The following is a 16748-nucleotide window of genomic DNA, read 5'->3' as shown; positions in this document are numbered from 1 at the left end:
ATACATCCCTCAGTCATCATTTTCATAATGGCTCATCGTCGATGTGCCTCTTCAACCTCATCAGAATCAGACTTTTCTTCAGCGTCGTCGCTTAGAACTTCCCAAACTCCTCCAGCAGAGACATCCACTTCCAGTACCGACTTGGAGCCCTTGAAAGAGATAAAACGTAAGCATGAGTCGTCAGGCAATGATAACGACAACAAGACGAAGTGCTCAAAACTTTCACGATTGTAAGATGTTGTGTTGTGTAGCATATGTATGGACTTAATTTCGCGTTTTCAGGCAAAAACAAGATAAGTAAGTATATCAAGCACTGTTCATCTAAATGCCTGACAATGTGCTTATTATCTAGTGAGGAGCCGAACGACCCAGACCACACCCAGGACCCGGCAGAGATGCATCCCAGTGGAGTGCAACCAATCATCACTAGTATGCGATATCCATCTCCGCTCAGCTCGTATTGACCATTTCCCTCAAGCCATTCGCGCGACCGATCTCACTCTTGGCCTCCGACGGATCCCCGCTGGCTTCCATGCAGTGATCAAGGTCGATGACGTTGAATACCAGACAAGCAATATATCTGTAAACGTAGATCAGGCTGTCGTCAAATGGCACGAGCGCATTCTTCTGTAAGTCATCTTCAACACGCCTGCTCTGCAGGTATTGAGAAAGACTCTAGGCCGCGCGAGCCATGTTCTAAAGTAGGGGTTAGCGTGTATGCCTCATTCGAATTGGGTCCCATGCTCTGTCACGGAGAGCTCCTCCGCACGTTCGAGATCTCGGTCGGAGAATTACTGGATCGTAGCGAAAATTCCCATCGTCAGTATTGTCCATTGCACACGATGCCTGACAGATGCTGACGAGTATCACAGCCATAATATTTCAGCCAAAGCAACAGGAAGTCGTATCCGCTTGTACTTCACTTTTATTCACAGTGGAGCAGCAACTTTCTGATCAAAACGATGCTGCGATGCTTTGCCCCCCTACTACTGTGAGCGGTCAATGCAGTCTGGCATTCTGATACTGAAAGCCGTAACGTGTAGTCTACATCCCGCGATATGGACGCATTAGCGCTGAGTACGGATGCTGGACATTATCTTCTCGCACGATACCGTGGAGCCCAGAACAGCAGGGATCTCGAGGAATCCATAAACTACTTCGAACATGCCTTAGATCTCTGCCCCGTGGATCATCCCTGCCGCCCTGCAGCGCTGTTCAATCTCGCCATCGCAAAGTTTGTTAGTTGCCAAGCTGAGAGAAGATACCTCGACCTCGACGTCCCTGTCTCCCTGTTTCAAGGCGCCCTCGACTTACGTCCCACCAATCATCCGGACCGAACGCTCACGCAGCTGCATCTTGCCGTTGCTCTGCTGTCGCGCTTCTCAAAACGGGGATTTCAAACGGATGCTGATGCAGCCAAAGAGTTACTGAGCGAAGTCATTAATGTCTGCCACGCCAACAGCCACATTTACAGAGCGGCTGCGATTGCAATGGAAACATGCGCTCTACATTCTGCTAGAGGCATTAATGCAAATGATGTTGGGCAGGAGGGGCCCGCCCCATCCGTGCTTCCGTTATCACCGAATCAACTTGCTAATCAAGCACAGCGGTGTTTGGAGAGAGATGAACCTAGTGCCTTAGATGAAGTGATATCCCTTCATTATGATGCACTGGGATACTACAACGCTGGGCATGCTTGCCGAGGGTTCTTGCTAGGTAATCTAGCTGTAATGCTGCACACACGCTTCGAGCGTCGAGGCAACAGCGAAGACTTGGATGAAGCTATCGCACTTCACAGGGAAGCGCTGGCTTTGCGCCTGGTCGGTCACACAAATCGGCTCGTGTTATTAAACAACCTCGCAAATCGACTCTCCTCCCGCTTTGATCACCGAGGCAACAGCGAAGACTTGGATGAGGCTATTGCACTTCACAGGGAGGCGCTGGCTTTGCGCCCGGTCGGTCACACAGACCGGTCCATATCATTAAACAACCTCGCGAATCAACTATCCTCCCGCTTTGACCACCGAGGCAACGGCGAAGACTTGGATGAAGCTATTGCACTTCACAGGGAAGCGCTGGCTTTGCGCCCGGTCGGTCACACAAATCGGCCCATATCATTAAACAACCTCGCGAATGGACTCTCCTCCCGCTTTGACCATCGAGGCAACGGCGAAGACTTGGATGAGGCTATCGCACTTCACAGGGAAGCGCTGGCTTTGTTCCCGGTCGGTCACACAGATCGGCCCAAGTCATTAAACAACCTCGCGAGTCAACTCTCCTCCCGCTTTGACCACCGAGGCAACAGCGAAGACTTGGATGAGGCCATCGCACTTCAGAGCGAAGCACTGGCTTTGCGCCCGGTCGGTCACATAGATCGGCCCATGTCATTAAACAACCTGGCGAATGGACTCTCCTCCCGCTTTGACCACCGAGGCAATGGCGAAGACTTGGATAAGGCTATCGCACTTTACAGGGAAGCGCTGGCTTTGTTCCCGGTCGGTCACACAGATCGGTCCAAGTCATTAAACAACCTCGCGACTCAACTCTCCTCCCGCTTTGACCACCGAGACAACAGCGAAGACTTGGATGAAGCTATCGCACTTCACAGGGAAGCGCTGGCTTTGCGCCCGGTCGGTCACACAAATCGGCTCATGTCATTAAACAACCTCGCGAGTCAACTCTCCTCCCGCTTTGACCACCGAGGCAACGGCGAAGACTTGGATGAGGCTATTGCACTTCACAGGGAAGCGCTGGCTTTGCGCCCGGTCGGTCACACAGATCGGTCCATATCATTAAACAACCTTGCGAATCAACTCTCCTCCCGCTTTGATCACCAATGCAACAGCGAAGACCTAGATGAGGCTATAGCACTTCACAGGGAAGCGCTGCCTTTGTTCCCGATCGGTCACACACATCGGTGGGCGGGACTAAACAACCTGGCGAATGGACTCTCCTCCCGCTTTGACCACCGAGGCAACGGCGAAGACTTGGATGAGGCTATCGCACTTCAGAGGGAAGCGCTACCTTTGGTCCTGGTCGGTCACACAGATCGGTGTTTGTTATTAAACAACCTCGCGATTCCACTCTCCTCCCGCTTTCACCACAGAGGCAACAGCGAAGACTTGGATGAGGCTATTGCACTTCACAGGGAAGCGCTGGCTTTGCGCCCGGTCGGTCACACAGATCGGTCCATATCATTAAACAACCTCGCAAATCAACTCTCCTCCCGCTTTGACCACAGATGCAACAGCGAAGACTTGGATGAGGCTATCGCACTTCAGAGGGAAGCGCTGCCTTTGCACCCGGTCGGTCACACAGATCGGTCCATATCATTAAACAACCTCGCGAATGGATTCTCCCGCCGCTTTGATCACCGAGGCAACGGCAGAGACTTGGATGAGGCTATCGCACTTCACAGGGAAGCGCTGGCTTTGTTCCCGGTCGGTCACACAGATCGGTCCGTATCATTATACAACCTCGCGATTCAACTCTCCTCCCGCTTTGACCACCGGGGCAACGGCGAAGACTTGGATGAGGCTATCGCACTTCAGAGGGAAGCGCTGGTTTTGCGCCCGGTTGGTAATACACATCGGTGTGCGGCATTAAACAACCTGGCGAATGGACTCTCCTCCCGCTTTGACCACCGAGGCAATGGCGAAGACTTGGATGAGGCTATCGCCCTTCAGAGAGAAGCGCTGGCTTTGCGCCCAATCGATCCCGCAGATCTGTCTATATCATTAAACAACCTCGCGAATGGACTCTCCTCCCGCTTTGACCACCGAGGCAACGGCGAAGACTTGGATGAGGCTATCGCACTTCAGAGGGAAGCGCTGCCTTTGCACCCAGCCGGTCACACGTATAGGCTCATGTCATTAAGTAGCCTCGCGAATGGACTCTCCTCCCGCTTTGACCACCGAGGCAATGGCGAAGACTTGGATGAGGCTATCGCACTTCAGAGGGAAGCGCTGCCTTTGCACCCGGTCGGTCACATAGATCGGCCCAAGTCATTAAACAACCTCGCGACTCAACTCTCCTCCCGCTTTCACCACAGAGGCAACAGCGAAGACTTGGATGAGGCTATCGCACTTCAGAGAGAAGCGCTGCCTTTGCGCCCGGTCGGTCACACAGATCGGTTCAAGTCATTAAACAACCTCGCGACTCAACTCTCCTCCCGCTTTGACCACAGAGGCAATGCCGAAGACTTGGATGAGGCCATCGCACTTCAGAGCGAAGCACTGGCTTTGCGCCCGGTCGGTCACACAGATCGGCCCATGTCATTAAACAACCTGGCGAATGGATTCTCCTCCCGCTTTGACCACCGAGGCAACGACGAAGATTTGGATAAGGCTATCGCACTTTACAGGGAAGCGCTGGCTTTGTTCCCGGTCGGTCACACACATCGGTGTGCGGCATTAACCAACCTGGCGAATCAACTCTCCTCCCGCTTTGACCACCGAGGAAACAGCGAAGACTTGGATGAGTCACGAGAGAACCTACTCTGTGCATTGACGTTGTTGACGCAGCATGATCCTCGTCAATTGATAGTCCATCAATCTATAGCTAACGTCTATCTATCATTCCATCGTTCAGAGCTTGACGGCACCGGCGCTGGCGAAAATACAGAGAGTCTGAATGCTGCCATGCATCATTATAAGGCAGCGTCAAATATTGTCTCTGCAGGCTTGCTCTCCTGCCTGGAGACAAGTCTAAGTTGGGTGCGCCATGCTCGTCAACATTCACATGGTACTCAACTGGAGGCTTATGCAACTTCTATGCAACTTCTGGACACTTACATGTCTGTGACAGCCTCCGTATCATCTCGTCATAATACCATGAAGGAATTCCCAAGTACACTTGCTGTGGATGCTGCATCGTGTGCTCTTCGTGGTGGGGACGTGAGTCGCGCTGTTGAGTTGTTGGAGCAAGGCAGGACCATCATTTGGACCCAGATGACTCGACTCCGCACGCCTCTTGACGGGCTTCAGACTTGCGGCGATCATGCAGTGACTCTGATGAAGAAATTCATAGACCTCAGCTCCCTCCTTGATAAACCTCCTCCAAGCCACCCAGAAGGGACCCAAAGAGTCGATGTGGAAGCAGAAGCCACCCGGTACAGACGTCTAGTGGAGGACTGGAATGGAGCTGTAGAAGAGATCAGGAAGATTGAGGGCTTCTCTCGCTTCCTGCTTCCCCCTTTGTTCTCCGAGCTTCAACATGCAGCTCGTGATGGGCCCATCATCATGCTCATCGCAAGCGAATCGTCTTGCGACGCCATTATTATCCTGCACAAGCAACCTCCCACCAGCATTCAACTCCCTACCGATATTCAGAAACTCACCAAATTGGTAACCAAATTTTCAGAGGCAGTTGACAAAGAGACTGGGCACCAACTGACAGAAGCTTTGAACGACTTGTGGAACAATGTCGTCGGCCCAGTGGTCGAGAAATTGGGCGGATTGGTACGACTAGGTTCCCGAATATGGTGGTGCCCGACGTCTTTCTTCAATTTCTTGCCGTTGCATGCTGCTCGCGAGTACAGAAATGGTGGAAAGTATCTTTCGCGGCTGTATATCTCTTCATACACCCCATCTCTCACCGCGCTGATCAAGGCTCGCGCAAGTCGTAACAGACCCATGTCGGTGCCCTTCGTCGCTATTGGTCAGAATCGCCCAGCCGGTGTCTCTTTCACTTTGGATGCTGTGGAGCCTGAGCTGGAATTGGTGCAGAAACTTTTGCCTCCTCCCCCAACCGTCTCCTTCTCCAAGATAACCAGCGTTGATGCCACGAAATCGAGAGCACTGTGCGCATTGCAAGAAAATACTTGGTTCCATCTCGCATGTCATGGGACACAAAAATTTGACGAACCCTTCAAGTCGGCCTTTCTTATGCGCGACCAGCCTCTTTCGCTCCTTGATATTGCACAAATGGATCTGTCTCAGCATCATTTTGCCTTTCTTTCTGCTTGTGAAACCGCGGTCGGTGACTTCAATACGCCCGACGAAGTGATACACCTAGCGGCTGGCCTGCAATTTGCTGGGGTTAGGAGTGTCGTCGGAACATTGTGGAAGGTCAATGATGATACTGTGCAGCGCTTAGTCAAGGCATTCTACGAAAGGTTTTGCGAGGGTGGCACAATGAATCCCAAACGAGCCGCCCAAGCGCTGCAGCGAGCGGTCCAGTCGTTGGCTAGTGACGTAGACATACCCTTGGCCCAGCGCATAGTGTTCGTGCATATTGGCATATGATCAATTTCGTGCGTCCTCCCACCTTGTTGATTAAAGCATTCTTGAGATAATCTGACGACTTGGCATCTAGTCATGGCTATGCACAACCTATTGCCAAGGACTTCGATATTCCGGACTTTGAGACTGTATACCTACAAGATATGTACACCCAATTTTGACTTGAATCTCGTATTTTCCAGTTTGTTGCCTCGGAGCCGGGGGTGATCGCTTCTAAGGTGCAAAGTCTGATGGTTTGTGCGTAAGAATGAAGTTGCACGACACCGATCTGGCATAACATCTCATGTGGCAAGAAAAACTTTGCGATGGACGTGATAATCGAATGTCTGAATTACGTGAGCGTTGAATGCATTCCCACTCATCATGCAGCACCAAAATCCAGTGCTTATGAAGAGCTTCACCCTGCCAGGATATGGACACCAAATGAAGACAAGTTATGTTTTCAGAATTGATACTAAGTGTTGAAGCTCGCGAGAGAGCCAACATTTCCGTTCATGACCTGATTTTGAAGACTTCCATTGATTCCTGACACAGATTCCTGAACTGCAGTTCAGTACTAGTAAAAAAAGCTTTTACGCAATGGCTGTAGATACCATCAATCCTGTAGCAAAGTTCACGCTCAAGTCCGACTGGTCTATCTGATATGTGACTAGCTGGCGCGCAAGAATTCGCCTGACGAGGGCTAATAGCAAAAAGTGTGCGTTCCCTGAGGGTAATCGGCTATATCAAATAACGACAATTACGGAAGGACACCGACTCACCGATACCAGCGGACCCATGAACGACGACATTGTGCTCATTCGTAGAGATCTCGTGAAACAAATTCTCATACGCCGGGCGAATTATCATCGAGGTCGCTCCGTTTAAATTTGGTAACTTGGCACCAGGGTGTCCAGATAGATCAATGACGTCGAAGTACTGGATGTGTCCTGTTTTGGACCCTTTAGCATCATTTCAGATCTCCTGTAAGAAAAAAATAGACTCACTGTTCTTGCTCCTCCAGGTACGCAACCTTACATGTCGACCGCCTCACGACAGAGTGATCCTGTTGCTACCAAAGCGCATGATAGAGCGACAAGAGGTCGAAGTGAGATACCGCTTGTGGTTGTAGTGGATGACATATTAGCCTGTGAGGAGTATCTATTTGATCAACATCGAGGCCAGTATATAAAGTCGCTGCGGCATGTTCGGATGTAACGGATGGACGGATGTCTTTGTTGGAATATGACATCTAGTCTTTGTGACTCATCACCGTTTGTTTTAAATGTTTACCTCTGTTGAATTGTAAAGCTGCTGACTCATCATGATCAGGGAACGGATCCATCAGGCAACTGACCTCAGGCGTCATCAACATGATGGGACCACCTTGAATGCACGGGATCTAGAGATTAGAGGTAGAGCGGGATAGAAACGATCTAACAGGTAAGAATAAGTCTCAGTTTCTGGAAAGAACTCTTATTGACGAAGCGTGTACCTAACAGGTAAGAATAACTACGCTGAGTCAGTTAGGTGTAACAATAACGATAAAGGTATAGACTCACGTCTCAGTTTCTGGAAAGAACTGAGACGCTCGTAACGTTTGGGTGTTTGGACCATTTCGGTCCCGACGTCAACAGGTACTCCCTGTTCCTTCCGTCCCCGACCTCCCTCGACCAATGACTTGCGCTCGTACCTGCTACTTGTCATTTCCTACTCGTCATCTCGTGCCTGTCCATCGGGTCTCTCGGTCTTCTTCGACTCTGGCGCTTCGGATGCCAACACGGGATATGTCGTAGAAATTTGGTGCTTGAGGACAATCATGAATTGATACGCATCCAAGGTAGTCGGCGCCGGGTCGTTGAGGGAACGGGTGACAGAGTGAGTGTCTTTGCTTTTGAATCACATACAGTGCAGTAGCTGCAGCCTGGGCCCTTGGAGGGCTTGAGCTTGAGGAATTAAATGTGATGTGTATTGGCATAGACACCTATACAAAAGGAATCTGTCTTCCTTTTATTTGATCTGCCTACAGGATACTGCTTCTCCCCAAACGCAAGATACTATAATACAACTTGAAGCAACTCGCCTAACCACAAGTCCCGATGATCCAATCTCTTATTAGGTGGACGGCGTCCACTCAGCGAGCCACTCCTTCATGTAATTTAACCCTGCTTCCTGCACGGCCGCGACAGTCGGGTCCGCAATGCCATTCTGTGTGATCATATCCGAACAATGGAATCCGTCGCCCTCATAGATCGGCATGCTGGGAATATTAGGCTTATCCAACCCATCAGCAGAGACAGTCGTCTCGCGCCAAGGGTCACGCAGGCCATTTGCGAAGAAGAGACGCGGGACGTTCACGTCCCAAGCAGTGTACTTCGCGTTCGTCTCTTCTGTGGTAGGCTCAGGCGGATAGGCGAACACTTGACGAAACATGCTCACGCATTCACGCTGAAAAAATTATGTTGAAGAATGCTCATGTTTCAAATCCAATAGACGTACTTCGTAGTGGATGGGTTGGAGAATGCGGCTCACAATTGCGGGTTGACCTTCAGGAGGGCCAACCTGGTACCATCCGACTTGATTGCACCTGGAATAGTTGTCAAAGTGGATATTCGAGCTAATGAGAATCCATACACCATCCAAAACCACGATCTGTTTCCATTATTCACGGTGACATTAGTGTAGTAGGACTGGCTGGTATCGTACGTCCCAAGACAGGTTCTAGCTTGGCAGTCAGCCAATCTGGACGACTAGGTCCGAAGGATACGTACTCGGCATCATTGGATCCACAGACTTCACTATCAAGTTTAGCCACATCAATCAGAAACGAAGGGAACCGCCTACCAACGTTATAGTATGTGGTGTTCCAAAAGTTTCCCCAAGAGTGGATGGCATTTTCGAGCCCCCATCCTTCAGGTCCAGCACTGATTCCGTTTTTGACCTCGAGTGCATCACAGAACTGGAAGAACATCGCTCCTGGGCCGACATAAGGCTGCAGAGCTTGCCAATCGAACAGGTTGGATTGAACTTTTGGCTCGAACAGAGTCAGTCAAGTCAAGAAGGCAGGAGAACAATTTGAGAAAAAGAATGTTGGAAAAGGAAAATTTGAAATAAGCATGTGGAAACGGAAGGACTGCAAGCGCTGATGAAGGCAATAGCAACTACGGATGTTGCGTGGATCAGAAGCCCTTCGGAACACTTGTCCGTTCCATGCAAAGATTTAAGACTGGCACGAAGGATAAGGGCTACTCACGTGCACCGGCGAAGTCATCTACGTGTACAAGATCCCCTAGACCGAATGCCTCCTTGAGGATCTGGATTCCAGCTGTGTCGTTAGCCATGTACAACCCATCCAGGTAGGCAATCACTGCCTCTACATCAGAGGAACAGTTCTGTGGCATGTGCTCGTAAATAGGGGTGAAATACTCATAATACTATGACCAACCTGATAAGATGTGAGCCGAGTCAGCAGCTGAGTGTTTCCTGCTCATACAATATCTAGACGATGCAAGTTCAACAGGACTTAGATGTAGCCAGCAGATGATGGGATGTTCAGAAGGTGACTGGTGATCGAGAGTCGAACAAGTTTCTGAGTCTTGCAATATCTAGTTTAGCATGACTTAGACGCAGCCAGCAGACGACACGACATTGAGCGTCAAACCAGTTTCTGTGTCTTATAACGTCTAGATAATGGAAGGTTAGCGAGACTTAGATATAGCCAGCGTGTGGCGGAAAATTCAGCAGAATGATAGTCAGCGAGCAGTCGATCAGTTTCAAGAGTATACAATATCTGGACAAATTTGACCTGGTGGTACGTGAAGCGTCTGATGGATCTGTTACCTGGTGTTGTGATATGATATGGCAAGCGCTTGCCATATCTAGATTGGGACTTTTGGTGATGAATGTGTGAATTTCCTGATGCAACATGGCCTATCATCATGCTCATCGCAAGCAAGTCGTCTTGCCACGCCATTATCATCCCGCACAAGCAACCTCCGGCTAGCATTCAACTCTCTACCAATCTTGACAAGCTCCAGACATTCAAGTTGGTGGTCAGACTCCAACACACAGGTAGTCCAGCGCCGATGAAAGCTTTGATAGAGTTGTGGGATGACGTCGTTCGCCCGGTGGTCGAAAATCTTGGCGGAATTGCACGCCGAGGTTCTCGAATATGGTGGTGCCCGACGTCTGTTTTAAATTTCTTGCCGTTGCACGCTGCTGGTGAGCACAGGAAATATGGGAAGTTCCTTTCACAACTCTACATCTCTTCATACACGCCATCGCTTACCGTGCTGACAAAGACTCGCAGACATGACAGGTCCCTGTCAGTGTCCTTTGCTGCCATTGGTCAGAATTGCCCGGCCGGTGCTTCATTCACTTTGGATTGTGTGGAGCCTGAACTGGAAATAGTACGAAGTCTTCTACCCGCAACCGTACATGTCGACTGCCTCATGACAGAGTAATCCTGCTGCTACCAAAGCGCATGATAGAGCGACAAGAGGTCGAAGTGGAATACCGAGGGGCTTGTGGTTGTAGTGGATGACATGTTAGCCTGTGAGGAGTATTGATTTGATCAAACATCGAGGCCAGTATATAAAGTCGCTGCGGCATGTTCGGATGTAACGGATGGATTCAAGTTGCTGAAAACGGGTTGTCCTTGGCAAGTTGTCCTTAAACGTTGCATCAAAACAAGTTCAAAACATGTACAGTCACGACTTCTTTTCGGTTCCGGCGTGCCTTCCCGTGCAAACATACTAGGCTATCGTCTGACCTGTCCACGTCAGTGCTCACCAGACTTTCAAAATTTCAAGGGCAGTGACATTCAGGCAGTGTTTCGTAATATGCGAATTCTTGCGAAAGTGGAATGCCTTGCTCCTCCCAGCCTTCTCGTCTCGCCTGATTTATCAACATCGCACGCTACAACGTGCCTCGGCTGTACAAATCTGACGCCCACTGTATAGGTGACCTGCAAGTCGTTTCTGTCCTTTTGACATCAGCGCTGCACAGTCTGAATGCCACGTGCATACTGCAGCCACCCACTTATAATACTACAGCAGGACTTTACAGGTACTGCATCGTTTCTGTCCTTTTGACATCAGCGCTGCACAGTCTGAATGCCACGTGCATACTGCAGCCACCCCACTTATAATACTACAGCAGGACTTTACAGGTACTGCAGTGTTCCACAATCTCCAGCACATATCTCACTCCAAGTACTAGCTTTGACCCATCCCTCGGTTATATGGTCCGCTGTCAACGTGCCACCTTCGAGTCTTTATACTCATCACAATCAGACTCTAATTCAGACCTTTCTTCAGCGTCATCGCGTGAAACCTCTCCGACTCCTCCAGTAGAGAAACCTGCTCCCGATACCGATACCGATACTGAGCCCTTGGAAGGGAGAAAACGCAAGCGCAAGTCGTCAGGCAATGATAACGACAACAAGACGAAGTGCTCAAAACTTCCACGATTGTAAGTTGTTGTGTTGTGTAGCATACGTATGGACTTGATTTCGCGTTTTCAGGCAAAAAGCAGACAAGTAAGTATATGAAGCACTGATCATCTAAATGCCTGATGATGTGCGTATTGTTTAGTGAGGAGCCAAGCTACCCAGAACTCACTAAGGACCCGGGAGAGATACACATCAGTGGAGTGCAACAAGTCGTCATTACTGGTGTGTGATATCTATCTCCGCTTAGCTCGTATTGACGATTTCCCTTAAGCCATTCACGCAACTGATCTCACTCTTGGTCTCCGACGAATCCCTGCTGGCTTTCATACGGTGGTCAAGGCCGACGGTATTGAATACCAGACAAGTAATAAGTCTGTACATGTAGACCAAGCCGTTCTCGAATGGCAAGAGCGCATTCTTTTGTAAGTTGTCCTTTTACCTGTCTGTCCTGTAGGTACCGAGAAAGACTCTAGGCCATGCGAGCCATCTTCTACAGTTCGGGTCAGCGTGTACGCCTCATTCGAAATGGGTCCCATGCTTTGTCATGGAGAACTCCTCCGCACATTCGAGATCTCCGTCGGAGAATTACTGGATCGCGGCGAAAAATCGCATCGTCAGTATCATCTATTGCAAAATAACGCCTGACAGATGCTAACAAGTATCACAGCCATACTCTTTCAGTCAGAGCAAGAAGAAGTTGTATCTGCTTGTACTTCACTGTTCATGACAGTGGAACAGCGACTTTCTGAACAAAATGACGCCGCAGTTCTTTGTCCCCTTACTACCGTGAGTGACCAGTGTAGTCTGGCATTCTCGTGCTGAGAGCACCATGTAGCTTACATCCCGCGATATTGATACATTGGCACTAAAGACGGATGCCGGACATCGTCTTCTCTCACAATACCGCAGGACGCAGAACAATAAGGATCTGGACCAATCCTATAAACCACTTTGAATGGGCCTCGGATCTCTGCCCCGAGGATCATCCTTACCGCCCTGCAGCACTGTTCAATCTAGCTACCGCAAAGTTTATTAGCTGCCAAGCTAACGGAACATACCTCGACCTCGACATCCCTGTCTCTCTTTTTCAAGACGCCCTTGATCTGAGTCCCACTGGTCATCCAGACCGACCCGCCACCCAATTCCATCTTGCCATTTCTCTGTTGTCGCGCTTCGCAAAACGGGGATTTCAAATAGATGTTGACACGGCCAAAAAGTTACTGAGCGAAGTCCTCGATGTCTGCCACGCCAGCAGCCACACTTACAGAGCAGCTTTGGTTGCAATCGAAACATGCGCTCTGCATTTGGCTGGAAGCGTCGCTGCAAATGATCTTGGGCAGGAGCGGCCCGCCGCATCCATGGTTCCGTTATCGCCGGATCAACTTGCTGATCGGGCAGAGTGGTGTTTGCAGAGAGATGAACCCCGTGCCTTGGATGAAGTGATATCCCTCCATTATCATGCACTAGGATACTACAGCGCCAGGCCTGCTTGCAGAAAGCAATTGCTAGGTAACCTTGCTGAAATGCTGCGAACTCGCTTCGAGCGTCGAGGCAACGAGAAAGACTTAGATCAGGGTATCGCACTCCAGACAAAAATGCTGGCTTTGTGCCCGGTCGGTCACAAAGATCGGTCCGGGGCATTGAATAACCTTGCGGTTCAACTGTCCGCCCGCTTTGACTACCGAGGCAATGATGAAGACTTGGATCAGGCTATCGCACTTCATAGGGAAGCGCTGACTTTGCGCCCGGTCGGTCACACATATCGGTCCATGTCGTTAAATAATCTTGCAAATAAACTCTCCACCCGCTTTGACCGCAAAGGCAACGACGATGACTTGGATCAGGCTATCACACTTGACAGGGAAGCGCTGGCCTTGCGCCCGGTCGGTCACACAGATCGGTCCATGTCATTAAATAATCTTGCAAATCGACTCTCCACCTGCTTTGAGCACCGAGGCAACGACAAAGACTTGGATTAGGCCATCGCACTGCAGAGGGAAGCGCTGGCCTCACGACCGGTGGGTCACACAGGTCGGTCCGGGGCATTAAATAACCTTGCAAATCGACTCTCCACCTGTTTTAAGCATCGAGGCAATGACGAAGACTTGAATCAGGCTATCGCACTTCATAGGGAAGCGCTGTCCTTGTGCCCGATCGGTCACACAGATCGGTTCATGTCATTAAATAACCTTGCCAAGCAACTCTTCACCCGCTTTCAGCACCGAGGCAACGATGAGGACTTGGATCAGGCTATCACACTTGACAGGGAAGCGCTGGCCTTGTGCCCGGTCGGTCACACAAATCGGTCCACGTCATTAAACAATCTTGCAAATAAATTCTCCACTCGCTTTTGCCACAGAGGCAACGACGAAGACTTGGATCAGGCTATCACACTTCACATGGAAGCGCTGGCTTTGCACCCGGTCGGTCACGCACATCGGCCCATGTCATTAGATAATCTCGCGATCCAACTCTTCATCCGCTTTGACCACCGAGGCAACAACGAAGACTTAGATTATGCTATCGCACTAGGCAGAGAAGCGCTAGCATTGTGCCCGGTCGGTCACACAGATCGGTCCGGGGCATTGAATACCCTTGCAGTTCAACTGTTCACCCGCTTCGAGTACCGAGGCAACGACGAAGACTTGGATCAAGCTATCGCACTTCACAGGGAAGCGCTGAACTTGTGCCCGGCCGGTCACACACATCGGTCCATGTCATTAGATAATCTTGCAGCCCAACTCTCGATCCGCTTCGACCACCGAGACAACGATGAAGACTTGGATCAGGCTATCGCACTTCATAGGGAAGCGCTGACCTTGCGCCCGGTCGGTCACACAGATCGGTCCATGTCATTAAATAACCTTGCAAATCGACTCTCGACCCGCTCTGACCACCGCGGCCACGACGAAGATTTGAATCAGGCTATTGCACTTCACAGGGAAGCGCTGGCCTTGCGCCCGGTCGGTCACACAGATCGGCCGTCGTCATTAGTTAACATCGCGATTCAACTCTCCATCCGCTTTGAGCACCAACAGAACAGAGAAGACCTCGACGAGTCACGAGAGAAGCTGTGCTGTGCATTGACTTTGTTAACGCATCATGATCCTCGTCAATCAGTAATCTATAAGTCGCTAACTAAGGTCTATTTGTTGTTCTATCGATCAGGGCTTGACGGCACTGGCCCGTGCGAAGATATTGACAGTTTGAATGCTGCCATGAATCATCTCAAGGCAGCAGCAAATGTCGTTCCTGGAGGCTTGCTATCTCGCCTGCGAACAAGTCTACTATGGGTTGATCTTGCCTGTCGACATTCGCATGCCACTGAACTGGAGGCATATTCAACTTCCATGCAACTTTTGGATGCTTATATGACTACAACAGCTTCAGTGTCGTCTCGTCACAACATCATGAAGGACTTCTCAAGTACGCTTGCCGTTGATGCTGCATCATGTGCTCTTCGTAATGGTGATGTTTGCCGCGCTGTCGAGTTGTTGGAACAGGGCAGGACTCTCATCTGGACTCAAATGACACGACTCCGCACGCCTCTTGACAGCCTTCAGACTCATGGCGATCATGCAGTGGCCTTGATGAAGAGATTTAGAAACCTCAGCTCCCTCCTCGATAAACCTCGCGCAAACTATTCAGAAACAACCCCAAGAGTCGATATAGAAGCCGAAGAAACCCGGTACAGGCGTCTAGTGGAGGACTGGAATAGAGCTGTAGAAGAGATCCGGAAGATCGAGGGTTTGTCTCGCTTCCTCCTTCCTCCCTTATTCTCCGATCTTAAAGATGCAGCTCGTGATGGGCCTATCATCATGCTCATCGCAAGCAAGTCGTCTTGCCACGCCATTATCATCCCGCACAAGCAACCTCCGGCTAGCATTCAACTCTCTACCAACCTTGAGAAGCTCCAGACATTGGTGGTCAAACTCCAACGCACAGGTAGTCCAGCGCCGATGAAAGCCTTGATGGAGTTGTGGGATGACGTCGTTCGTCCGGTGGTCGAAAATCTTGGCGGAATTGCACGCCGAGGTTCTCGAATATGGTGGTGCCCGACGTCTGTTTTCAATTTCTTGCCGTTGCACGCTGCTGGCGAGTACAGGAAAGATGGGCAGTTCCTTTCACAGCTCTATATCTCTTCATACACGCCATCGCTTACCGCGCTGATAAAGGCTCGCAGATATGACAGGTCCCTGTCAGTGTCTTTTGCTGCCATTGGTCAGAATTGCCCGGCCGGTGCCTCATTCACTTTGGATTGTGTGGAGCCTGAACTGGAATTAGTACGAAGTCTTCTACCCCCTCCCTCAACTGTTTCCTTCACGAAGATAACGAGCGTTGATGCAACAAAATCGAGGGCACTACGCGCGCTGCAAGATAATGCTTGGCTCCATTTTTCGTGTCACGGCATACAGAAATATGAGGACCCCTTCAATTCAGCTTTTCTCATGCGGGACCAACCGCTTTCACTTCTCGATATCACACAGACTGATCTGTCTCGGCATGAATTTACATTTCTTTGTGCCTGTGAAACCGCAGTCGGCGACCGTGATACTCCTGATGAAGTGATACACCTAGCGGCTGGCCTGCAATTTGCCGGAGTTAAGAGTGTCATTGGGACATTATGGAAGGTCAACGATAGTACTGTGCACCGCTTGGTTGAAGCATTTTACAAAAACTTTTGCGGGGATGGCACAATGAATTCCAAACGAGCTGCCCGGGCGCTGCACCGAGCGGTCCAGTCGTTAGCTCGTGACACGGAGATACCCTTGGACCAGCGCATAGTGTTCGTGCACATTGGTATATGATCAATTCCGTGAGTCCTCCCACCTTGTCGATGAAAGCATTCTTAAAACAATCTGACGACTTCGCATGTAGCATCTACATGCAACCTGTTGCCAAGGACTACAATATCCCAGACATTGAGACTGTATACCTTCACGATATGTACACCCAATTTCGACTTCAATTCGTATTTTCCAGTTTGTTGCAGAGCAAAAGGTGTGATCTCTCCTAAGGTGCACTGATAATGAGTGGGGAGACCATAGACGAATGTTTGACCAGATGGAACACCA

The 16748-nt window shown here is 50.1% G+C and overlaps 4 protein-coding genes across 4 annotated transcripts; 3 read left to right on the top strand and 1 right to left on the bottom strand.

The window, feature by feature from the left end:
* Positions 1–27: 27 nt before the first annotated feature.
* On the top strand, positions 28–6245 carry EDB93DRAFT_1256143 (CHAT domain-containing protein; the record flags this gene model as incomplete). Its single annotated transcript, XM_041453894.1, has 7 exons — positions 28–230; positions 283–297; positions 353–429; positions 479–629; positions 680–819; positions 873–991; positions 1044–6245. 7 exons carry the CDS (start codon positions 28–30, stop codon positions 6243–6245), a joined length of 5907 nt encoding a protein of 1968 aa, XP_041301868.1.
* A 2091-nt stretch (positions 6246–8336) lies between these two features.
* Positions 8337–9622, bottom strand: EDB93DRAFT_1256142 (uncharacterized protein; the record flags this gene model as incomplete). Its single annotated transcript, XM_041453893.1, has 5 exons — positions 8337–8669; positions 8721–8808; positions 8856–8942; positions 8993–9248; positions 9475–9622. The coding sequence occupies 5 exons, from the start codon at positions 9620–9622 to the stop codon at positions 8337–8339; spliced, it is 912 nt and encodes a 303-aa protein (XP_041301867.1).
* Positions 9623–11008: 1386 nt separating this feature from the next.
* On the top strand, positions 11009–12156 carry EDB93DRAFT_111505 (uncharacterized protein). Its single transcript, XM_041448267.1, has 5 exons — positions 11009–11391; positions 11442–11693; positions 11746–11760; positions 11816–11895; positions 11945–12156. The coding sequence occupies exons 1-5, from the start codon at positions 11336–11338 to the stop codon at positions 12097–12099; spliced, it is 558 nt and encodes a 185-aa protein (XP_041301866.1). The 5' UTR covers positions 11009–11335; the 3' UTR covers positions 12100–12156.
* Positions 12157–13196: 1040 nt separating this feature from the next.
* On the top strand, positions 13197–16481 carry EDB93DRAFT_1095281 (CHAT domain-containing protein; the record flags this gene model as incomplete). The annotated part of the gene is made up of 4 exons (XM_041446678.1): positions 13197–13560; positions 13675–14370; positions 14914–15335; positions 15405–16481. The coding sequence occupies 4 exons, from the start codon at positions 13197–13199 to the stop codon at positions 16479–16481; spliced, it is 2559 nt and encodes an 852-aa protein (XP_041301865.1).
* Between the last annotated feature and the right edge of the window lie 267 nt (positions 16482–16748).

Source organism: Suillus bovinus, assembly GCF_016758785.1.
Source record: "Suillus bovinus strain UH-Sbo-P2 chromosome Unknown EDB93scaffold_112, whole genome shotgun sequence".
Taxonomy (NCBI): Eukaryota; Fungi; Basidiomycota; class Agaricomycetes; order Boletales; family Suillaceae; genus Suillus; species Suillus bovinus.
This window is presented reverse-complemented; position numbering and strand designations above follow the sequence as displayed.

What these genes read in the sequence shown, in the direction of transcription:
- EDB93DRAFT_111505 (XM_041448267.1), top strand. Translation starts at nt 11,336, where the DNA reads ATGCCACGTGCATACTGCAGCCACCCCACTTATAATACTACAGCAGGA. An exon ending in ACTACAGCAGGACTTTACAG is followed by an intron (nt 11,392 to 11,441) that starts GTACTGCAGTGT and finishes TCCAAGTACTAG; the next exon opens with CTTTGACCCATCCCTCGGTT. An exon ending in GCAACAAGTCGTCATTACTG is followed by an intron (nt 11,896 to 11,944) that starts GTGTGTGATATC and finishes ATTTCCCTTAAG; the next exon opens with CCATTCACGCAACTGATCTC.